At 49.6% G+C, this 25,126-nt stretch overlaps 1 protein-coding gene across 2 annotated transcripts in view; it reads left to right on the forward strand.

Annotated features, from left to right (window-relative positions):
* The first annotated feature begins 371 nt into the window (after positions 1-371).
* Positions 372-25,126, forward strand: part of RPTOR (regulatory associated protein of MTOR complex 1) — a 231,272-nt gene continuing 206,517 nt past the window's right edge. For both annotated transcript variants that reach the window (XM_075562327.1, XM_075562328.1), the window contains exon 1: positions 372-1,267. In XM_075562327.1, the coding sequence (XP_075418442.1) occupies positions 1,106-1,267 (162 nt within the window). In that variant the 5' untranslated portion in view covers positions 372-1,105. The remainder of the gene's footprint in view (positions 1,268-25,126) is intronic.

The following is a 25,126-nucleotide window of genomic DNA, read 5'->3' on the forward strand; positions in this document are numbered from 1 at the left end:
GATTCAACCTGCAAAAAGTTGCTGACTTTGTTCGGTTCTGTTATCGAAGGCTCTTTGGCTGCCTTTTCAAAATCAACGTAAGAAAAAAAAAATCAACGTAAGCCGTTCAATTCCTTTTGGTTTCAGAAGCATGTCGCTTCAGCCATAATAATCAATCTAAAAATTAATCAAGTTAGCATGCCATTTACGGACTGACATTAATACCGAATCCCCGTAGGATGACAGAAAAGTCATGGGGAGCATGAGTGACGGTTACCGTGGCAACGACGGCACAGATTCAGTTCCCTACATTGCGCTCCGAGCAGCGCGGCGAGAACGCTCTGAGCAAGTTTGGCCCGAGAGACGCGCCGTAGGCCGCGGTGCATCCTGGGGCCTGGCAAGATGGCGTCCTCCTTGATGTGCTGATGAGAGGAGTTTCAGTGTAGCTCCTAACTAGAGGGCAAGACTCCGCGAGGCCAGCCCCTCGCTTTTTCCGCGGCACCGTGCCGCCCGTTTCCCGGGGCCCCGTCTGAGGCAGGAGCGCGCCTTGCGGCCGAGGGTCAGGCCAGCCGGGCCGCGCGGACCCGGGCGTGAGGAACCGACTGCGGCGAGCACGATGGGCCGATCCTGGCGCTGGCTGCAGCAGCTCCGGCGAGTGCGGGACCCGCAAGGCTGAGAGCGGCCCGAGGACCCCCGCCGCGTCCCGACCCTGTTCGCGTTGGCCGGAGACTTGGGCTCTTCGGAGGACGGCTCGCGCGCCGGCAACCTGCCTGCCCTGGGATCGCGGGCGCCGGAGGCCGAGAGCAGGGTCACCGTGAGGCCTGAGGTCGCCCACGCTGCTGACAGCTCCGCGCGCAGCGCCACCGGGGACGGGAACAGCCTGTCCCAAGCAGCCGGCGGCCGGGGGCCCGAGGGTGCGGGAGTCTGCGGAGCTTTGGGGCTCTCGCGCCGGCGCTGCCCGCCCCACGGGACTACTCAAGGAGGGGTCTTTGCAGTCGCCCCTGCCCTCCCCTTCTCCCCTTTTTTACGGGCCACCGATTCCACCAGATCTGGTGCACACTCATTTTTAAGGCTGGAGGTCCTCGAGCGCCTGCTGCCCAGGACTCCCCCACCCCCTCCCCCCCTGATGGAGTCGGAGATGATGCCGTCCCCGCTGCTGGGGCTGGGGGAGGAGGACGAGGCCGACCTCACGGACTGGAACCTGCCCTTGGCTTTTATGAAGAAGAGGCACTGTGAGAAAATCGAAGGTTCCAAATCCTTGGCTCAGAGCTGGAGGATGAAAGATCGGGTAAGTGGGTTCCGGATTGTACCCCTGGGCCTGGGTCGTTATTTCTAGTGAGGAAAGTTCAGAGCCAGGAGAGTGCCCTTGGGGGAGCGCCCATGCCCTGCCTACCCCCCCCCACCACCACCACGTGTTGCCACACAGCTAAAAGGCAAAAAGAGCACCCCAGACTCTGGTTTTTAATTGAAGATAATAAAGGCTCTTTTAATAATGATTCACTTGGTGGCACTGATTCCATGTAAACCAAGTTCTCATTCCTTCATTCCAAGCATTTCCATTCTCTTTGAAATACTTTATGTAGTTCTGACTTAGAGGAAAGGTAACTTGGGATGTATGTGAATATTTGTACTCATCTGGTTACTCTACATCACTCCCCACCCCAAGTCTGAGTGAAGTCCAAGGTTACACAGTATGCTAGAAAATGAGATGATTGGAAAACGTTCAGCCCTTAGTTTATACACATGGAGTTATTTTAAAGTTACAGTGAGTATAGCCCTGGGTTTCTAAACGGATTGGCTTGAGTCCAAACTTTCCTCCTTTTGTGTGGTTTCATGTGGTGTCACGGACTTTCTTCATAGTGGAGTTGTGTTGATGGGTTGGGTTGTGGGGCCAGACTTTAGGGGGGTCGCCGGAATTGTGGGTACGAGAGTGCCTGATAGAAAAAGAGAAAAGCCACGCATGTTGGATGTGTAGCTAATCAGCCAGGTCAACTTATTCTTCAAACAGATGAGGCCGTCTTACCTCTGCCTACTTTCCATTTGCCCTTATGTAATTTATTTCCTCCTTCAAGGCAGCCTTTATTTGAATGTTTCAGTGGTGTTAGAAGTGGAAGTGAGTATATGTAAGGAGCCCTGTTGTGCTGTGGGTTAAGTGAGGGGCTGCTGTCCGCAGGGTTGGTGGTTCAAGCCCACTAGCTAGCTGCTCTGTGGGATGAGATGTGTCTGTCTGTTTCTGTTAAGAACTTACAGAAACCTGGTGGAGCAGTTATGCTCTATCCCAGCGGTTCTCAGCCTGGGGGTCGAGACCCCTTGGGGGTTGTCGAACAACCCTTTCACAGGGGTCGCCTGATTCATAGCAGTAACAAAATGACAGTGATGGAGTAGCAATGAAATTGTTATGGTCGGGGTTGCCACCACATGAGGAACTGTATGAAAGGGTTGCGGCCTGAGGAAGGGTGAGAACCACTGCTCTATCCTGTGAGGTTGATGTGAGTTGAAACTCTCCACAGCAGTGGATTGGATTTGGTGTATGGACATGTTAATGGAAGATTATTGTTTTCAGTATGTGATGTTGAGTGTCTGGCAACTTCAGCTAACTGATGGCTAGTAACCAGTGCTGCAGTTATTGATTTGGCTTATTTTTAGAAGGTTAGGAAAATGTATTTAATCCAAGACTTAGTTAAAATAAGTTGATTACAGTTCTTAGTTCCCCTATAGGATGGTATAGAACTGGCTTGTGGGTGTCTGAGACTACTTCTTTTAAAAAAAATATTATTATTTTTTGAGACTGTACTTTTTTTCTTTAATCATTTTATTAGAGGTACATACAACTTTTATCACAACCCTTACATACATAAATTGTGTAAAGCACATTTGTACATTCATTACCCTCATCATTCTCAAAACATTTGCTCTCCACCTAAGCCCCTGGTATCAGCTCCTCATTTTTCCCCTCCCTCCTTGCTTCCTTCTCCTTCATGAACCCTTGATAATTTATAAATTATTTTGTCATATCTTTCACTGTCCAACGTCTCCCTTCACCCACTTTTCTGTTGCCTATCCCCCAGGGAGGAGGTTATATGTAGATCCTTGCAATCCGTTCCCCCTTTCCAACCACCCTCCCCTCTCTACCCTCCCAGTATTGCCACTCTCAGCACTGGTCCTGAGGGGATCATCCGCCCAGGATTCCCCGAGTTTCCAGTTCCTATCTGTACCAGTGTACATCCTCTGGTCTAGCCAGATTTGTAAGGTAGAATTAGGAACATGATAGTGGGGGAGGGGAGCATTAAAGAACTAGAGGAAAGTTGTATGTTTCATCGTTGCTACATCATACCCTGACTGGCTCCTCCCTGAAACCCTTCTGTAAGGGGGTGTCCAGATGGGCTCCCCTCCATTCACAATGATATGATTTTTAGTTCTGATGATGCCTGTTACCTGATCCCTTCCACACCTCATGGTCACACAGGCTGGTGTGCTTCTTCCATATGGGCTTTGTTGCTTCTGAGCTAGATGGCCGTTTGTTTACCTTCAAGCCTTTAAGACCACAGACGCTATATCTTTTGATAGCTGGGCACCATCAGCTTTCTTCACCACATTTGCTTATTCACCCCTTTGTCTTCAGCGATCGTATGGGGAGGTGAGTGCACAATGACAAGATTTTTTGGTCTTTGATGCCTGATAACTGATCCCTTTGGCACCTCGTGATCATGCAGGCTGGTGTGCTTCTTCCAGGTGGGCTTTGTTGCTTCTCAGCTAGATGGCTGTTTGTTTACCTTGAAGTCTGTAAGACCCCAGATGCTATATCTTTTGATAGCTTTGATAGCCGGGCACCATCCGCTCTCTTCAGCACATTTGCTTATTCATCCCCTTTGTCTTCAGCGATTGTGTCAGGAAGGTGAGCATCATAGAATGCCTATTTAATACAACAAAGTGTTCTTGCATTGAGGGAGTACTTGAGTGGAGGGCCAATGTCCATATGCGACCTTAATACTAAACCTAGAAATATATGTACATAGATCTATTCCCCCATCCTCATATATAAATATATTTACATATGTACATGCCTTTATTTAGACCTCTATAAAGATCCTTTGCTTCCTAGCTCTTTCCTCTATTTCCTTTGACTTTCCTCTTGTCCCACTATCATGCTCAGTCTTCATTTGGGTTTCAGTAATTCCTCTTGGTTACATTGCCCTTGATCAAGGCCCTACCAGGCCTCCTACACCCTCCTCACCACCGATTTGAATCACTTGTTGTTCCCTTGCCCCTGGGTTTGTTAACACCACTACCTTTCCCCCCACCCCCCCTCTCCCGTGTCCCCCAGAACTGTGGGTACTGTTGTTTTCTCCTCCAGATTGTTCATCCAGCCTGTCTTATTTAGACAGACCTGCGGAGATAATAACACGCACAAAAACAAGACAGAGCACAACCAAGCAACAATATATAATAACAAAACAACAACAACAAATTAATGACAAGAAACAAAACAAAACACAACAAGAAAGAAAAGCTTGTAGTTAGTTTAAGGCCTGTTTGTTGGCCGTTAGGAGTGTTTTCCAGTCCAGTCTGTTGGGGCACCACGCCCTGGCCTCAAAGTCCACCTTCGGCATTCCTTGGGGACCTCGCCACTCCGTTCCCTTGCTGTTCTGTTGTACCCCTTTAGTGTTTTGCCTTGGTGTGGCGGGATCAGATCGGGCTCAATTCCCACACTATGCCTCTACTGTTGTCCCCCGTAGGGCTATGGGTCAATGAGGGACATTGTGAGACTGTACTTCTTTATGGGAATGGACAGCCTCATCTTAATCCTGTGGAACAGCTAGTGGTTTTGAATTGCTAACCTGGTGGTGAGCAGTGTAATACCTAACTAACCAAGGCACCAGCAGCTTAAAGAGTAAACTCCGTGGCCATTAGTTGTATGAAGTCTGTCTTATGGACATTTGAAAGGAGCCTGGGCCACAACAGCCAAGCATCAGCTGCTAACCAAAAGGTTGTCGATTCAAAGCCATTCAGCCGTCCGAGGGAGCGAGCAAGCTCAGGGGGACAGTTCTCCTCCCTGGACGTTTTGATGTGTTGGCACCAGCTGGACGGCACACAGTGGCTGGGTTGGCAGTGTGTGCATGAGGACAGGTCAGTGTTAATCTCTTCCTGCAGTCCCCTGTGCCACTGTTCCTGTGTTCAAACTGTTCAAACTGCCCATTGGACATGCTTTGACCTTTTAATAAAAATGCTAGTTTGTGAACAATAAACATTTCTTCATGGTGGGGTTGGGGGTGGGTTCCAGGAGTCAGAGTAGTGAATGAGACTGCCGCTGGCGAGTGGTTGAAAGCAGCTGTCCTGTGGTCCTTGAGTCACACCCCGAGGAGGCCTTTGAGGGCAGAGTGTGCAGCGGGACCATTCCAGAGAGTTGGAAGGTGACAGACAAGTGAGCCCAACCAGGTAAGAAGGCTAATGACGTAGAGCAATGGCAGGTGACATTTGACTGGGGATTTTCGTGAGGGTGTGCACCGTGGGGGCAAAGAGAGTGTGACGGTGGCCGCTGACACTTGGCCCCATCTTTCTCTCATCTCCCCATCTCCTCTCCTCAGAAAACTTCCAATCTTTACATGTTGGCATGAATTCGGATCAAACAAACAAATCCTATGTGTGGGGCCGATGTCACCCAGTGGGTTCCCCTCATCTAGCTGGAGCTCCGCTCTGGCACAGGGAATCCCAAGCAATCTGCTCTGGTTCTGCCTTGCAGTGCTGGCCCAGGGTGACCGTCAGCAGGCGAGGGGGCGGTGGTGCTGAAAGGTATTGTAATGTGGGCCTCGTGGGTCATGTGAGGCACAGGCAACTCCACGGCCATGAGTATGGCCTGAGTTTGCCCTGCTCCAGGACCCGCAGAGACCAGTTTCCCTGACGGCCCTGCCTGCACCCCAGATGCACACCCGGGCTTTGTGTATGGCTTTATACACATCCATTTACCTACCACTCAACCCTCCAAATCCCCCCAAAGCTATGTGGGGCCACATGCTGTAGACATTCCTACGGGCTTGTTCTGAGTGGTCCTGGCTTTCAAATTCCTGTGTTTTTGTGGTTTCCTCCTTGTGTTATACCATTGTGACAGGTGTGACTGATGCTTGTTGCTTGGTTAATGCTACAGCCTCTCCTGAGTTATGTGTGTGCATCAATAGTGCTTCTGGTTTGTGATATTCGAATAACCAGATGGACACGTGAATTGCTGCTTAGGAGGGGCCATTCATATGCTTATGAATTAAAAAAACAAACCCACAAATACAAATCCAGCTCACTGCCTTCCAGTAAATTCCAGCTAATAGTGACCCTGTAGGACAGGGTGCAACTGCTGTTGTTGGTTTCTGAGGCTGTAACTCTTTAGGGGAGTAGAAACCTTCCTCTTTCTTCCTAGGAACAGTTAGTAGTTTTGAACTGCTGACCATGAGGGGAGGCCTGGCAGTCCAACTGGTAACCTACTGCGCTACCAGGCCTTCCCTCATGGCAAAAGCAGATGTTGATTTGTGTCTGACTGTTTCTGTGCCTCAGACATTGGGCTCCTGGGACCACTAGGTTGGTGGTTCAAACCCAGCAGCCACTCCATGGGAGAAAGTGAGGCTGCATGCCCATGTAGTTACAGCCTTGGAAACCCTATACAAGCTTGTTGTGAGTCGGGATCAACTTGATTAGTTGGGTTTGGTTAGATTATACTTTCTAGCTGTTGCCATTCATTTTTGTACCACAAAGTGGGGCAGGTGGGGACTGTAGTCTCAGGTGGCACTCTGTCTTGTGTCTGTGGAATGGAATCAGAGAAACTTGAGTGTGGTTTTATTAAAAGTAACTCTTTGGACAGACAGACACACACTATCTCTTGGTTTGCATGAGGGGTAACTATGAAACGATCAGGAGACACACTCCCCGACCCCCCACTGGGCTTCAGGCTTAACAGCATCACTTTGTAGCCACACTCTGCACTTGACCCAGAAGAATGGAGTGGATACTTTGAATCAGGGCTCACAGTGAAGTGGTTAGAGGAAGCCAGTGGGTACTTTGAACCTGGGTTCACAGAGAAGAGGTAAGGTCTCTCTGTCTTGCTCAACCTCATTGTCTCCAGCTGGGCTGCGCCCCACCCCCTGAGACTGCCACCTCTTGCTGTGAGGTGCCTGCCAGTTGTGACACACAGCCCCCCCAGTCATCTGACAGAGAGGCCCTGCCCCGAGGGTCCTCTTATTGGAAGCTGCTGGTCTGTTCTCCCTCAAGCTGTTGGCTACATTTGCCCCTCCAGCCTTTCAGTTTACAGCTAAGTCCTTGACCCGTGGGCCACAGAGGTCCTCGGGTGAGGATGCTGTGGCATTGACTCAGTCCTGAGTCACCTGGACCCTGTAGCTGGAGCAGAACCCCCCTCGCCCCCCAGGGCTTCCTGGACGGTTGTTTTCCAGAGAGGAGCCCTGGGGGCCTAGGGACTCAGGGCAGGGCTGCGGACCCTAAGGGTGCCATTTCCAGGCCGCCAGGTGCTCTGGGAGAGGTGGGGCCATCTCGGCCTTGAAGGCCCGGTCGGTTCAGTTCTGCCCTGCCCTGCTGGCGGCCCGAGTTGGAATCCCCTGCACACAACAGGGCTCCCCTTGACAGAGGCCTCTGCGGCTTCTTTTTCCTTTGGAGCAGATGGTTGGCTCCAGCCACCCACCTTTTTCTAGTGGCCCTTAGCACCTGGCCGCCCAGCTCATAGACATGTCATCCTTCTTGGGGAATCTGAGTTGCTCGCTCTGTCCCTGCCTTCTCTGCCCTCCCAGCAGCACCCCACCGTCACTACCCCTCCTTCAAGAGACTCTTTGCTTGAGAATCTTCCTGAGACTGCAGCGCTTCCCTGGGGTCCTGCCTTCTCCTTCTCAGACCTCGCCCCTGTGACAGACAGGGTGTTGTGCCCAGGATGAACGTGGAACTTGGGGCCTCTCTCATTTGTTTGTCGGGCCCCCTGGTATTATCAAGGTCCTGGTGCTAAATGCCATCTCTGCAGGGAGTGATTCTAAAGGTCTGGCCAACGCTAAACCCCTGCTTCACCTTCGTTTTTGCCCTGGCCACATAGTCACCATCACCCCTCACTTAGGCCAAGACACTGAAGTCATCCATGATCCTGCCCCAGTCCTTGAGCTCCAGCTTCAGTTCCACTGGCTGTCAGGGCCCCTCTGATCTATGAGGATCCCATGCGGGGCGCATAATGGCTACTTTCTTCCAAGGCGCCTCTGGCCTCAACCCCCAGCCTTTCACTAAGCAGTGGATCCTTTTAACCACATGTCCCATCCTGGGGTGCCAGGTTATCAGTAGAACCTGTCCACCTTACCTCCAAACTTATGTTATACTGGGCCACTTTGTTCTGTCCAGGGGGTGACCAACTATGTGGTCTTCCGAGAGCCACTCTTGCCTAGCAATCAGTTCGTCACACAGTGATTACAACAGTCTTCAGCGTGTACTCCTGTTACATCATTTCCTGGGTACCGCACTCCAAACCATAGTCTTTGTAACTCTCACCAGGTGTTTTCTGGGGAAGAGAAGGTGGGCAGGGCTAAGATGCTGACAGGGTTCAGGTGTGAGTGATTACTAACAGGAGTGATTGTGATGGTCGCCCTGCTGGGTATAACACCAACTGGTTCAGAGCCAGGAGTGGGGGGATCTCACTACCATTCAGAGAGAAGAGCCAGGAGTGTAGTACATGTTCTCAGCCCTGAGGCCCCCCTGTGACTCAGGGGACAGTCATGGCAACAGAGGAGAGCCCTAAGAGCCAGAGCACGTGCCAGAGTGACGGCTGCCCTGCCAGCTGAGCAAGGAAGGCGAGTGCCTACGGCAGGAGCTGCCTGTCGGTGCAGTGCCTCTGGGTACTTAATAGGGAAGCTAGGTTTGCTGACCCATGGAGGTCGAGCTGAGCACCTTTGGGCTGAAAGCCTGGGGAAGTAGTGAGCCCTTTGGGCATTTATTAGTGGTCAGTCCTCAAAGAGTGCAACATTGCTCAGGCAGGGCTATGGCCAGGCGGGGAGACTGAGGCTAGAGGCCTGACTGTGGTGTGGCTAAGAAGAGGCTGCCCTGACCAAAGAACTGTGTCCAGAACATTCCTCACCTGATAGCCTCCCTACTAGCCCTCAGAATTGTGAGTGTGGTCTGAATCCTGTGTAGTCATCACAGTGAATAGATGTGTGGGTGGTACTGGGCACCTCAGGTATCAGAACTGATAAGGAGGGGGGGGGGCATGTTTGACCTCAGCAGAGGAAGGAAGGATTGGCCGGGGCAGCTGGTGTTGATGGTGGGGAATGCCTGTCTCCAGAGGAGGTCAGATGCAGCTGCTATGCATTCCGTTACTGGCCCTGTCCGAGGGCTCTAGGCACCTCACCACTTTACCAGCCCAGGTGAGCCTAGGCTGCCTTTTCTAAGACAAGAAACTTGGATGTACTTCTCTGGGATCAGAGTGGTTACCCGTAAGCAGGGTAAGCATGGGCTTACTTGTGCCTACTTGCTAAGCTATGGTGAACAGCTTCACATGTTTTTCACTACAGGGTAAGTACAACTAAGCCCTTGCTGACTGGACCCTCTGTCTAGGTTGCTGGTAGTAAGTGGGAAGAGGCTTTGATTCTGTGGGAAGCTGCTGTGGGGTTGGGACAGGGATAGATGGCAGCCAGACCAAATGCAGTATGTGGTAAAAACAGCGCAATGTGTCCACTACAGATTAGCAGGTAAACACAGATAAACTTGTGCCCCCCCCCCTGATCTTTGCACAATTGCCTTTTGAGTAAGTTTGCATGCAGCCTCAGCTACACCCTCAGACCCTTCTGTGGTTTGGGTGAAGGTTTGCAGACCAGTGTGCATAGTCTGTATGCTTGTTGCCTCGTGGCAGGAGTTGAAGTCTGTTCAGGGAACTGGCTTCTCCCCACCCCCCTCAGTTCCTGCTTCCATTTGCCTGTCTCTCCAGCCCTTTCCTCCAGGCTTCACTTTTGGGCAGGTCACGGAATCAAGCTCAACCACTTTTGGTTTCTCTGATGTGGAGGAAACATTTCATCACAAGACTGTGGCAGCACTGTCGGTTAAGCGTTGGGCTGCTAACTGCAAGGTTGTCAGTTCAAACCCACCAGCTGCTCCATGGGAGAAAAACGAGGCTTTCTAATCCTATACAGAATTATAGTCTTGGAAACCCTCTGTAGGGTCACCCTGAGTTGGAACCGACACCATGGCAGTGGGATTTTGGTTTGTGTACCCTCATGCCTGCGCAGTGAGCCACTAAACAAGTCCTGGTGGTGGGAGGAGAGGAAGAAGGACGAAAGGAACCCGTGAACACGAGGAAGCAGGAGAGGCTGGGGCGACAAAACAGCGCATCTGAGTGGTTGAATGGAAAGTCAGTTTGCTCTGTAAACTCACACCCACATCACGCACAAAAAGTATATTGATGGAAAAGTGAACTGGTTACAAAGGGCTAGCAGGCTCCCAGGTGCTGAGCTTGGGTTAGGGCTTCCTATCCCCAGCGTATTGTTGAACCTGGGGCTATAATGAAAAGGCCCAGTGCCCAGTCAGAGCCGACGCGCAATCCGACGGCAGCTCACACAGGGCTGCAGCTCAGCGAGAGGTCAGGGGTCCAGGAATACAGCGTGGAGGGAGGGGGCTATAGAAACAGGCTACTGTTGTTTGGTGCCATCAAGTTGCTTCCAACTCACAGTGAGTGAGTCCTCCCTGGACAGCAGAGCACGGTCCCGCGCCATCCCCACAATTGTTCCAGTGGAGTCCATTGTTGTGCCCACAGGGTCAGTCCATCTCATTGCGGGGCTTCCTCTTTTTCACTCACCCTCTAGCTTACCAGACATGGTGTCTTCCAGGACTGACTTCCCGATACCATCTCCAGAGTATGTCAGGTGAAGTCTTGCCATCTTTTCTTCTAAGGAGCATTGTTTCTGAGCTCCTTCAAGACAAGATTGGCTCCTCCTCCTGGCTGCCCATGTCTGTAATATTCCTTACCAAGCCTCCCTCACTCGTGGCGTGTGCCTGGCACGTGAGGTGTGGGACAGCACCGTGGCTGCTCCTCAGCACTCGGAGGTGCAGCAGACTGGCACAGCGTTGCTGTAAGTGGTTTGATCTCTTGACTGCTCCTTTCACGACCTTCATCGTCAGTCCGAGTAAATGAAATCCTTGCCTTCGATCTTTTCTTGGTTCGTCATGCTGTGTGTCGGTCCACTTTCATTATAATGAGGTGTCATCCTTACTGAAGTCTTATCTTCACTTCTTCCAGGCAAGATGGAGCGTAATGCTGCGGGGTGTCAGGTAGCTGTCTCCACGTGCTCTGCGGCCCTTGCAGGGAGGTTGCAGACTCAGGACCTTCAGAGTAGTACCAAGATGATCCTGGCCTTGGCACTGATGCTGCAAAAGCAACAGGTGAAGCTGCTGGCATCTTGGCTTGAATTACCTGTACTGTCTTACTTGTCGCTGCTTTCTCCAGTGCCGCACTTTCTTGATTAAACACACACACACACACACACACACACACACAAATCCAGCTTCACTTGAGAGAGCCCCACTGCAGCAGAAACGATAGTCCGTTATCGATTCTCGACTCTGGCATTGGTCTTTTCAGCACGGCGTGTGAGGAGCATCCCGTAGTCTTTGCTGACATATACTCCCAGCTCGATGGGTCTTGAGCCGAGCAAGCGAGCCTCTGCTTCTCCACCTGCCAGAAGGCTTGCCGTCCTGATGCCAGGCACTCAGAGCTGCCGGTCAGCAGACACTCGCTTGAAAATGAGCGGCACAAGCCTGCCATTTTACGGAGAACGGCTGACAACATTCGTTGTCAGTGGTACAGTTTCAACCCCAACCCCAACCCGCAGCGAGTCTGCTTGGTAGAGGGCAGTGGCCACAGATCTTTAGGGGCTGCAGAGGCAGGCAGCAGGGTCTGATGAGAAACCAGACCATCTGGGCTTCCTTGGGACGTCAGGGTGTCCAGGACATTCTGGACTGAGTGGGTCTTTAGGAGACAGGATACGGAGATAGGCCGTTGGGGTTAGGTGCCCTCAAGCCAGCGCTGACCCACCCCACTGTGACTGCATATATAGCAGCCTGCACCAGGGCCCGTCTGTGGGGCTGCAACTTACATCCAGTGCCCACTCCAAGGCAGACCAGCACATCTAAACCCCTCAGGTTTGGTGAAGCTCACCGACAAGGTGTCAGTAGGTTAGTATGCTGTTCCATACTCTCTACAGAGGAACCACAGCAGACCTCCAGGATAGGGGAGCCATCAGCAGCTCCTCAGACCAGAGGAGGCTTTGCACCCCTGGAAAGAATGGCAGTCGCGGGTCTACCCTGCCCTGCAGGCTCACTGTGCATCAGAATTAACTCCATGGCAGGGAGTTGTCCAAGAAGAGTGTTCACCGGGCCCCTCAGGTGTGTGTGAGACCCAGCCCATGAGTTCCGTCAGCTGCCAGAGGCCCAGAGGTCAAGCACTGCACCCTCGCACTCACAGTAAAGGACAAGCTATTTTCCCTCCTGTTACACAAATGAACATATTTCTACACAAACAACATGTGCCTTTTAGGTCTGTTTGCCAATCCACCTCCGCCTCCCCCTTCCCCCACACAACCAGGTATTCTTGGAAACCCTAATGCCAATTAAAAAATAGGATGGCTGTTAAAAAATGAAAAAGGCAAGCAGACAGACAGAAACCCAGGAGCCCATAGAGCAGGGTAGAACTGCTCTTCATGTTCCCAAGCCTGTGATCTCGACCACACCCACAGCGTCCTCCCCTGGGGTGGGTGGGGTGGGGGGCTGGTGAGGGATGGGTTCCAACCACCAGCCCTGGTTAGCAGTGGAGACCGTTCCCCACTGCCCCACCCCGGCGCTTTATTTTCTCAAACGATGTAATGGATTTATAAAACAAATAGACATACACAGCTTTAGTTTTAATTTGTAATATGGGAAGTGCTGACAGTAGGACTCCAGCTAGGAAGAACTTTGGAGTCTTAGTGATTTTTTTTCAAATCGTTGTATTATTGATAGAGCGCTAACACCGGTCAATGCAGGGTGTTTTCCAGGTGCAATTTAGTGACCCTGATGACATTGATCCCGTTGTGCAACCACCCCCAGTGTATGTCGCCACAGTTCCTGTCACCGTAAACAAAACCCACCCCCTTTCCTGTTTCTCCCAGCCCACTAGCTAGTGGTATACTCTGAGCATTTCCTATGAGATCACTGCATTGACTTCTTAGAGGGGTCCTGCTGTCACCAGTCTGCGAGTTGTTAATGTCGGCAGCGGGCATCAGGTTTGAGTGCATGAAGGATGCTGTACGATGTGAAGCTGTGGCCGAGGGGCCAGGCAGTAGCTGGACTTGGAGTGAGGGTCCCAGCCACCCGCTTGCCTCCCACTCCTAGCGACCTTTGGGACCAGGTAGAACTGCCCGAGACTGTCACTTGATAGCGAGAGAAAGCCTGGTCATTTTGAGGAGCAGCTGGTGACTTTGACCTGCTTACTTTGAGGTCAGCAGTTTAACACATAACTACTATGCCCCCAGGACTCCTGTGGGAAGAAGTGAGAGGCTTAAGAGGAGCCTGGCTCTCCCTCTCCCACCGCCAGGACCTCAAGCAGCTGAGGTCAGTGCTGGTGTTGTTAGATCTCTCTGGAGATGGAGTTATACCTCGGTCCTTGGCTCCGTGCGAGAAAGAATTCAGGCCGAAGCCTGGTTCGTGATCCAAGTGAGTTTTATGAGAGTTAGAAGAAGTTTTAGGTTTACACGGCACCCATAGGACTCCTCCCGAACATGCAGCCTGACGGAAGCTGCTCAGCGTCATACAGACCAAGTTCATGCAGACCAAGTTCTCCCTCATGCTGGGCTCCTGCTTTTTCAAGGATTCCACGGGGAGGCGTGGTGGACGACCCCTGATTGACCCCATTGGCTGAATTGAGTTCACCTGGCCTAGGTGGGCCAATCCTGGTTCAGCGCCCACCCATGCCCACCTGCGGGGAACTTGGACCTCTGAGCATGTGCTGTGCGCCACTCCTTGTTTCAGGTGGCTTGGCTCTATGGCCTTGCATGAATGGACATTGCCCAGCTCTATGCTAGCCTACCTAACAGTGTCATCTGGAGGCAGTGCCTTCCACACGGCCATACAGCCATTACTGTGGCCACCTGGGGTCCTGGCAGCAGAGGCCGTCCTGCTCACCCAGTGGGGTCCTGCTTCTGTGAGCTGAGGAGGATCGATCCATTGATTCAGTGAAGCCCGGAGACGTGACTGAAGGACTCGATCCACCCCTCCATGTGTGTGCTGTGCTGTGCTGTGCTGTACCCCCGGGACCCTGCTCTCATCAGAGACAGACCCGGCCCAATCTGTTAATGTGCAGTGACATTTGTACCAGGAAAACCCGTAATTGCCAGGAGTCCCTGGGTTTAGTTATCTAAGCAAAGCACCGGGAGCTTATTGGGTTCTGCCCTGGGCTGCTAACTGGAAGGTCAGCAGCTCAAAACCACCAGCTTCTTTGGGAGAATGACCAGGTGTTCCACTCCCATCACGAATTACAGCCTCAGAGACCCACAGGGGCCTTTCTGAGTTGGGATCGACTTGATGGCAGGGGTTTGGTTTTTGGAAGTCCAGCACCTTTCAGCAGCGGGGAGGCCATGGAGGTCACAGGGAGGCCGTGCACTGGCTGTGTAGGGTAGACCCTGTTTAGTGTGGTGTAGGGGGTTTGGAGAGAGCAGCACCCACCCAGAAATCCTCCTCTGGGGCTTGAGGACAGAGTGGTGTCTGCTGAGGAGAAGAATGTGGACTCAGTGGAGCTGGGGGACAGGTAGGGCAGTCAGGACAGCTGAGCGCTATTAGCATAGAAGCAGCTGAACTTTTTCTGAGTAGGTCCTGTGATTAAAAATTTAAAAAAAAAATCTCCTTTTAAAAATGTGCTGTGGAAGAGTCCTGAAATGGATAAGAACATTTCCTCCTCATTATCACCTTGGAAGAATTCTAAAGCTGAAATTTAACAGGCTATCAGGCGGCTTATATATAGACGATGCCCTTCAGGTTGTTGACTCGCTCTACCTCTCATTCAGAAGACTTTCAAACAGGAATTTGGGTCATTGATAGTATTTGTGTTGCGAGAGCTCCCGTTTGACACTTGCTTTCCAGCCTAATTAAGTATGAGGCTCTAGAACTCTCCCGTGCGGTGGATCCAGGGCTTTACACAGTGCACTAAAAGCGTTCCTCAGCTGTAAAGCCTTAGCCCCTGGTAGGTGCCACCCTGCAGAGACCTTTGAGCCTTTGGAGGTGGGGTGAGGGAGGGTAGCATTTAAAGAGGAGGCAGTTCTGTATAATAGCTTTAGTTTTAACCTGCTGTCAGTGTTTTGTTTTGTTTCTTAAATAATTTTATTGGGGGGCTTATACAACTTTAATCACAATCCATCCATCCATTGTGCCAGGCACATTTGTACATTTGTTGCCATCATCATTTTCAAAACATTTTCTTTCTACTTGAGCCCTTGGTATCAGCTTCTCATTTTCCCTCTCCCTCCCTCCCTCCCTCACCCTTGATAATTTGTAAATTATTATTTTGTCCTATCTTCCACTGCCCGACATCTCCCTTCACCCACTTTTCTGTTGTCCATCCCCAGGGAGGAGGTTAGATGTAGATCCTTGTAATCTGTTCTTCCTTTCCACCCCACCTTCCCTGCACCCTCCTGGTATTGCCACTCTCACCACTGGTCCTGAAGGGTTCATTTGTCCTGCATTCCCTGTTTCCAGTTTCTCTCTGTACCAGTGTACATCCGCTGGTCTAGCCAGATTTGTAAGGTAGAATTGGGATCATGATAGTGGGGGTTGGGGTGGTGAGGAAGCATTTAAAAAGTAGAGGAAAGTTGTATGTTTCATCATTGCTACACTGAACCCTGACTGGCTCGTGTCCTCCCCTTGACTCTTTTGTAAGGGGATGGCCAGTTGCCTACAGATGGGCTTTGGGTCCCCAATCTGCACTCCCCCCCATGCACATTAGTATGATTTTGTTCTGGGTCTTAGATGCCTGATACCTGATCCCTTTGACACTTTTTGATCACACAGGCCGGTGTGCTTCATCCATGTGGGCTTTGTTGCTCCTCAGATAGATGGCCTCTTGTTTACCTTCAAGCCTTTAAGATCCCAGACGCTATATCTTTTGATAGCCGGCGACCATCGGCTTTCTTCGCCACATTTGCTTATGCACCCAGTTGTCTTCAGTGATTGTCAGGAAGGTGAGCATCATGGAATGCCAGTGTAATAGAGCAAAGTGTTCTTGCATTGAGGGAATACTTGAGTGGAGGCTCAATGTCCATCTGCGACCTTAATACTAAACCTATAAATATATGCACGTAGATCTATTTCCTCATCTTCATATATACATATATTTACATATCTTCATGCCTGTATTTAGACCTCTCTAAATGCCCTTTGCCTCCTAGTTCTTTCCTCTATTACCTTTTACTTTCCTCTTGTCCCACTATTATGCTCAGCCTTCATTTGGGTTTCAGTAATTCCTCTCAGTTACATTGCCCTTGATCAAGGCCTACCAGGCCTCTTACACCCTCCTCACAAATGATTTTGGATCACTTGTTGTTCCCTTGTCCCTGTATTGGTTAATACCACTTCTTTTCTTCCACCCCACCCTCTCCCATGTTCCCCCAGAACCATTGGTCCAATTGTTTATTCCTCCAGATTGTTTATCTGGCTTATCTTATTTAGATAGATCTGCAGAGATAGTAATATGCACAAAAAAACAGACAAAGCAAAACAAAGCTACAAAACAAAAGCCAAATGCCCCCCAAAATGCCTGTAAATAGTTCGAGGTCTGTTTGTTGACCTTTAGGTGAGTTTTCTGTTGAGTGTGATGGGGTGCCACACCCTGGCCCCAAGCCCATTTTCTGTACTCCCTCTGCACTTCCTTGCTCTGCTACTGCTGATGTTCTCTTGCACGCCCTTAGTCTTCTGCCTCGGTGTGGTGGGGTCAGACTGGGTGCAATTCCCATACTGTCTCTAGTGTTGCCCCTCTTAAGGCTGTGGGTCAGTGAGGGATGTCGTGTCTCATAGTGGGGCCCGCCATATGGCCCTTCCTCTGCATTGACTGCTCTGAGCAGGGATATTGTCCTCAAGGCTTGGTGGGCCAAGATGTGCGCCATTCTCTCTTCCTCCCCCTTCATTTGCTCCTGTGTGCTCTGATCAGCCATGTCCCTCTCCCTGAGCTGTAGCTTCAGTGCTGTCCTCTGAAGTAAATTCCTCTGGGGGGAGGGGCGGCTGACCACATAGTTGGGATTGGGGCCGGCCCCTCATACCTCTCTCATGGTTCCCTGCTTCATGCCGATATGTTGCATTCACATCTTGGAGCAACGGGTTGAAGTCTGGTCCCTCTTTCCCTGGTTTTCCAACACATAGTAAATACAGTTTTTATTGGCAAAATTAGGTGCTTTGGCTGATATTCAGGCCAGTTTATACTTGAGTATATACATATACACTATGTCACCATAGCTTTTAGCCTGAATGTTGAAGAATGGGTTGGGTACATTGTTACCATTATCCCATGAATACTGCACCCATGAGTCTCTTAGGAAGGAGGCCTTTCTCTTACATCACCACAGTGCAACCCAGCAGGAAACGAGTCACCATGGACTCCCATTCGCTAATCCACAGTGTATGTGAAAATGCCTTCACGTGCTTTATTAGCACTTTATTGGGCCTCATCCCTGATCCAGGATCCACCTGCTGGGTTTTGTCACCATGCCAGTTTAGTCTCCTTGATGGTAAAGGGATTTCTCAGCCTTTCTTGACCCTGACAGTTTTGGTGAGTGCAGGTAGCCATGTGGCTGGGTGTCTCTGGACTGTCCGGGATGCTGGCTCAGGGCCCCCTTGTGGCAGGACTGCTATGGAAGCCATGAGCCTTGTTCAGGGTTGCCTACAGGAAGCCTGGACACCACCTTATCTGAGGGTTGTTGGCTGGGGCCAATTTTAATTTTCTTGCTTGGTGAGGAGAGGGGAGGTGGCTTGGGTAACTTCCTGTGGCCTTTGACTTTTTTTTAAAAAACACTTTTATTTGCACTTATTCCACATTTCACTCAATCCAATAGTTCAGTCATATCAAGTAGTTGACCGAGTGTTTGAACACATCCTTACCTTTATCACAGTATGATGCTCCTGGTTTATCTTGTGCTTTTTAGGCCAGCCCCTGGGCAGCCCTTTCTCTCAGGTGCTTTGGTTCCTGAGAGTGGGGAAAGGTGTTTAGGAGCCATGATCCGGGTGCTGGGTGTGCTCAGTGCTCTTGGAGTGTCGTGGCTCTTGGATCCATCCAGCAGGAGAGAGGGTGGTGCTGGGCTACCATGAATTCACACAGCCATCCCAGTGCTGCTTTAGTCCCAGCAGGCACCCTCTGCTCCCACTTTTCCATGTGTGCCACCTCCTTCCTGAGGTGAGAAACTGGCCCCACAGCCCCCATTTACCTGTTTGTTCAAGCCTGCAGTGAGTGAGCAGCCCTGTGCCTCGAGGGAAAGCAAGCCCCACCTGTAGTGTGCTGCTTGTGGACGGGGTTCCTGGGACAAACCAACATTCTACAAGGGGAAATGTGTAAATCTCCACTAATAGTTTTTTGTAGTCTCTCAAAATATGTATCAGAGTATTTTATGGGGACTATACTGCCCTGTATACGGCCCCATGCATAGACTCACCTGGGTCCCTGAAGAATATAGAAAAACGACATCTCTATGGAACACTCACTGTGTCCATGCCAGCGCCGGGTGATTGAGGTTAAAGAAGGAAGTTTTAAAGTACAGAGCTTATCTTTCTCGATGTTTACGGGATGCTCTTCATGCAGCGAGCTGTGTCTGGGCAGTGCGCTGGGTGTGGCAGGGGTGCTCTGTGCCCAGGAGAGTTGACACATTGGGGATCGTATCTTCAGGACTGTACCAAAGGTGTGGTGATCTTCCTTCACAAGGTGGAGGAAGAACCACCTCATCACCAACCCAAGGCTAAATCTTCCACCTTCTCACCTGTTTACCCACTCTGACCTCAGCCTCCCCTCCCACAGCATTGCGGCGCCTCTCTTGGGCTCAGAGACCCAGTGCAGCAGCAGCCGAGAGCTCACGGCCTGGTGGATGGCGTTGCTTAGGGAAGCAAGGGAACGGTGCAGGGTCAGGAATGACTCAGGGTCTAGCTCTTTGATGAGGGCAGCCCTGTGTTCGTCATGCCCATAGGCCTGGCTCTCAGCCAGTCTTGTCTTTGCTCAGGCTGTGCTGGAAAGCTTTTATTTATTTTTTATATTTGAAATTTTAAGATCATTTTATTGGGAGCTCTTACAGATACCATAACATTCCATATTTCAATCACATCAAGCAGTATTGTATAACTGCTACCACAATCAGTTTCAGAACATTTTCTTTGTTCTTGAACTCCTTGATATCAACTTCCCTTTATCCCCTCCTGCCCCTACCCTACTCCCCAGGAACCTGTATTATTATTATTTTTGTCTGTAAGTTGTTTTTCTTGGGTGCCAGATCTTACACAATCCAACATATCCCTTCACACACAATTCTGTTGTCTAATCCCATCGAGTAGGTTATACAGCCATCAATCCCATCAGCTCCTCCCCCCTACCCCAACCTCCTTTCTTTCTGCACCCTCAAGGAGCTGTTACTCCTGTTACTGTTTCTGAAGGATTATCTATTTTGGCTTTCATATACTGGATGATCTTAAATGTACAAATAAACATATGCAATTCAAACATGATTAATGAGTTAAAATGGATAAAAACCATAATAGTAAGGGAAGGGAATATTAAAGAACCAGAAATTTATCAGTGTCACACTGCACCCTGGATTTATCATCCCTTCCGTGTGGCCCTTCTTTTTTTTTTAAATCTTTTTATTGGGGCTCATAAGGCTCTTATCACAGTCTGTACATACATCAATTGAGCAAAGCACCCTTATACATTCGTTGCACTCGTCATTCTCATAATTCACCTTCCACTTGGGTTCCTGGAATCAGCTCAGTTTCCCTTTTTTCCCCCCTCCCCCTCCCTCCCCGATCCCACCCCTGGTCCCTTTGATAGTTTATAAATAATTATTATATCTTATCTTACACTCCCCAGCGTCTCCCCTCACCCGGCTCCCCATTGCCCATCTCCCAGAGAGGAGGTTACACATAGATCTCTGAGATCGGTTCTCCCTTTCTACACCCCCTTCCCTCCTGGTGTTGCCACTCCCACCGCTGGTGTTGAGGGGTTCGTCTGTCCTAGATTCCCTGTGGCCCTTCTGAGAGGGACTGTCCAATTATCTTATAGGTGGGTTTTTGGTCTCCACTACATTCACACCCCTTTACATTGATTTGGTTGCTTGTTTTGAACTTCTGATACCTCTTCTTATGGAAACCCCATGATCACACAGGCTGGTGTGCTTCTTCCGTATGAGCTTTGTTGCTTCCATTCTAGATGACTGATTGCTTAACTTTAAGCCTTTAAGACCCCCGGCACTATATCTTTTAATATCTGGGCACCATCAGCTTTCTTCACCACATATGCTTATGCACTGATTTTGTCTTCAGCGATTGTGTCAGGAATGTGAGGATCATACTATGCCACATCATGTTAGACCAGGTGGACTAGAGAAACTAATCCAGGGAGGCTGGTGTGTGAAAGAAAGAGCTTTCTGTACAAGAGCGAAAACATCCCAGCCCAGTCTAGATCAAGTCCATAAGGCCGATATTGCTCATATGTCTGATAGCAATCTATAAATTCCTCTTCAGATTCATGCAACACATGCAATGATGCCGAATGTAGGAATCATAGGCCAGTGGGTGAAAAGTCTGTGGATCCAGTGACAGTAGAAGCATCTCAATGCTTGCTAGGGGCTCCACGTGACTCCTCCAGCTCCAGGACTCTAGAGTAGCTCCGTGCGTCTTGTCAGCAGTAAGACAAAGTGAGAGTCTGTGTGTATCTGGCCTCCAGTTAGCTATTTATCTCCTTAGTGTCTTCAAATGAGGTCATCACGCTGCGACCTGACAGTCTAGTCTCCACCCTTTCAAAAGTTGACACCAGATTATGTAACTACCACACACATTATTAGAACAAACCATTCTTATACTGAGGTAAGATTTAAGTATAGGCCTAAAGTCCATCTGCTTCCTTGTTGAATTTGCATATTATACATATATACACAAATACACATATGTATATATATATATATTTACACACATATTTCCTCTTTTTTCCCTCCTACCCTATAATTAATGTTTTCTCATCATTCACCCATCAGTAATTCCTCTTGTACAATTCAATTGATCAAACATGACCAGAAAAGTTGCACCCTCCTTGCCATCAATTTTAGAACCCTTACAGTTCCCCACTGACTCCCCACACCCCTCCTGTGGCAGTTACATAATTTTTTGTCAACTTGTGCGAAGGAGTGGAGTCTAGCCGGTCAATCAGGTCATAGACAATGAGGCCTCTGTGTGGACATGGCCTTCTCCTGAGGAGTCTGGGCACTCCTGTCTTCCTCTCTGGAGGTGGGAGACATTCTTTCTCTTTCATTTTCCTGGTGATAAGTCACATGGAGCTGTGCTGATGGAGCCCAGAGCCCTGGAGCTGGAGGAGCCACGTGGAGACCCACGCCGATGCTGAGATGCTTCCACCGCCACTGTATCTTTAAGATTTTCCACCCACTGGTCTGTGGTGTTCCTGCATTCGGCTTCATTGCATGTGTTTCATGAGTCTGAAGAGGACTTTTATGGATTGGTATCCAATATATGAGCTAATATTGGACTTAATGAACTTGATCTAGACTGGTCCGAGATGTTTTTGCAACATACAATTGTTCTTTTATATAAAACTCCTTCTTAAACCCATGAGTGTCTATGAATTTGTTTTTCTAGTTCACCCAGATTAACATACCTCCCTGCCTATCTTGTATAGGTGAACACCAAAAAACCCGTACTGATAGTCACAGGTGTAAGAGGGATCCTGACATAGAGCAGATGAGTATCTGTGTGTTAAATAGGGAGAAGGACATGGTAAGCTTTTAGCTGAGTGCTGGGGACCCCACAGCTCTGGTCTCTGCAGTACTTGCTATTCATCTCTGTCCCACGTTCAGGTCTGGTTTACAACACTAGGTCGTTGAAAACGTCAGTACTCAAGGTACATGGACATCAATGCGAAGGCCTTTTCAAACAGTCTCATTTCTGACTTTTCTACTCCTGGCCTGCGGCACAGTTGCCATCATGGGCATGTGACTTTGGCCTCTGGCGGCAGAACCAGAAGATCTTGGTCAGTCACCTTGTTTGACTTGCTTGGCTTTGGCCCCAGGCCACTCCATATTTGGTTCCCCATTCCCGCAACTGTAGCATAACACCTCTTACTTTCCTTTTAGCTACAAAAGACACGGAAAGAGTAGCCATCTAAGAAGCAAAGCTTTCTGTGTGGAAAGGAAAGAACTATTGGGTGGGTAAGCAGAGCGCTCCTAAAGAACAAAGGAGGAAAACTTTGCTTCCCGATCTCAAAACCTACCCATAGCCTCCGTCTTCACAACCGCTTGGTACTCCCAAAAAACGTGGAATCCTGTCCCCCCCAAACAAAACAAGCCTATCACCTTCAAAGTATTCTCCATTACCCTGAATACATTTGTCAAATCTGTGATTCCATTCTTGGAAACATTTTTCAAGCTCTTCTGTGTGGATGGCTGACAGCATCTCCCTCGTTTTTTCTCTTCACCTCTTTTACATCATCAAATCACTGTCCTTTCATGTTCCTCTTCATTTGTGGAAACAAAAGAAATCCCCTAGAGGGAGGAAGGTGAGTAAGGTGTGTGGTGCAAGAGAAACATGCTGTTTTGTTTTTTTCCCAAAAAACGGGTGCACTGAGATGGCTATTTGAGCAGGTGCATTGTCGCGGTAGCAAAACCAGTCCCCCATCTGCCACAAATTAGGCCTTTTATTGTCCCACACTTAGGCAATTTTCAGAACTTCTAAATAGAAAGTTTGATTAACAGTTTGACCTTGTGGAACAAATTTCAAATGCCCTACATGTCGACATTTTTGTCTTTATGGGAATTTGATGCATGTCCAGAATGAGATGTGTCATCAATCGACATTTCACCTATTTTGAAATGAGAAAACCATTCGTACACTGGCGTTTTCCCCATAGCTCTGTCCTTGTCAGCTGTGTTCAACATCACAACAGGTTCTGTGACATTTTTCCTGAGCAGGAAACAAAATTTCATAGCTGCATGCTGTTCTCTTAAATCGGCCATCAGAAAAAAACGAGGTTACAGCGAAACAGCTTTTATGAAAAAAATTCATGGTGACCAGAGAGAACCTTCCCAGGTGATGACACTGGGTGCACTAACTCTGAGTTGCTTGATGCTCGCTGAGCTGGGAAATGCATGCTATGAAAGTGCTGCTCTGCCCAGCACAATTCCGTTTTTGTATGTGTGTTTTTTTCGTAACCCTTCATAAGAGAGAAATGCCAATGAATAGTGGGACAGAAGAGAACCCAGAAAGAAATTCACCTGCCTGCAGACAAATACTTTCCGACAGAGGACTGAAACCCATCAAGTGGGGGAAGAGGTAGGCAGTCGCTCCAAGAAACCATGCTGGCAAAATGGGATTTCCCTTTGCAGAAGAATGCAGCCGGCCACAAAACCTAGCTCAGTGATTGGAGACCTAAACGTAAACCCAAGAACTATAAAGAGACCGTCAGTGAGAAGGTAGGGACAGCCCGGGGGCTTGTAATACATGGATGGCATGAACACACTCTCAGACTTAGGGAGACAAACACAGCAGAAAGTAAACCACGACTGCAGGAAAATAAAACAGCCTGCATCAAAATAGCGAACCGAGAATCTATGTGCCAGGAGACGCCGTGGGCAACTTGACACTGAACAGAACTAATCGCTGAAAGTTCCACAGGACTTCAACACCTCACCAGAAAGTGCTGACAAGCCCAATTAGAAAAGGGCAGAGGGCTTGAGCAGACAGTTCACCAAAGAAAACGTTCAGGTGGCCAACAGATGTGGAGAAGCGCTCACGACTAGCCAGCTGAGAGATGCAGAAGAGAGAGACTGCCGTACCCCAGAATTGATAGCAAAGTTCTGGAAAACAGAACATGCTGGAGAGAGTGTGAGAAAGGATGTATCAAAACCCTCCTTGGACCACCTGGGAGAGGGCTGACAACTGCGCTTCTGACTGAGTGCTGGACATGTCAGAATGACTGTTGTCTAGGTGTAAACAGGGAGAAGGCACTGGCTGTTGGGATGGGAGAGAGTGAGTGTTTGGTGGTGGGAATCTTTGAAAAGCTGTGGTGGGAGATGAGTTGTCTGCCTCTGTGTTGTCTGTGCTTTGTGCTGTCCATACTGTCCCTGCTTGCTGAGGCCTGAGGTGTTGGTGAGGGGGCTTTCACAGCCCATTGGGCTTTCCTTCAGGTCAGCATTTTCTGAGGCCCAGCCCAGTATTAGCCACACCTTTTCCCTTCCTGGACTCCTTTGCCTGGACGACTACTCTTGGGTTCTTGCAGTCTTGGGCTCCTCCACTTCTGGGCCCCCCTTTTCCTGGCTTCCTCTGAGCCCTCTCAAAGTCCAGATTCCGTTTCTGCCTGGGTACAGCCCCTGTAGGGATTCCCGGGGCTCTTAGTGACCACCATTTGCACGTGTTCTCGCTGCAGAGAGAATGTAACAATGTTGTAGGGAGTAGGGGCGACAGGAACACATGTAACAATGTTGTAGGGAATAGGTGAAAAGGAACAAATGTAACAAAGCTATAAGGAATCTGTGCGTTCAGGAATAGTAGCTACTATTGCCTGCTAGTTGCCAGCACTGGGAAAGAAGTGCCCAAGCAGAGGTCACGCGTGGTCTGACCCTGCATCCTCTGGTTCTGACCTCCTGCTCTGTCCCCAAAGGGAGCTTCACTGGGCCCTCAGGTGTGATTGTTTCCCGTTTTCCATGCTGTAGATAAAACTTCATGCTGAAATGCTTTGAGTATATGTAAGAGATTCCACATTTTAAATGTTTTTGTTGTTTAGTCCCCTGTACAATATTGCATAGTAATAAATAGTGAGTATTTAAACTATGTGGAGAAACGTAGCACCAGCACCCCACTGGCCCCCACCTTCCCTATTTTGGAGTGTGTTCTGGGTTCCACCTCCTCCCCTCCCCACCAG

Source organism: Tenrec ecaudatus, chromosome 10, assembly GCF_050624435.1.
Source record: "Tenrec ecaudatus isolate mTenEca1 chromosome 10, mTenEca1.hap1, whole genome shotgun sequence".
NCBI lineage: Eukaryota > Metazoa > Chordata > Mammalia > Afrosoricida > Tenrecidae > Tenrec > Tenrec ecaudatus.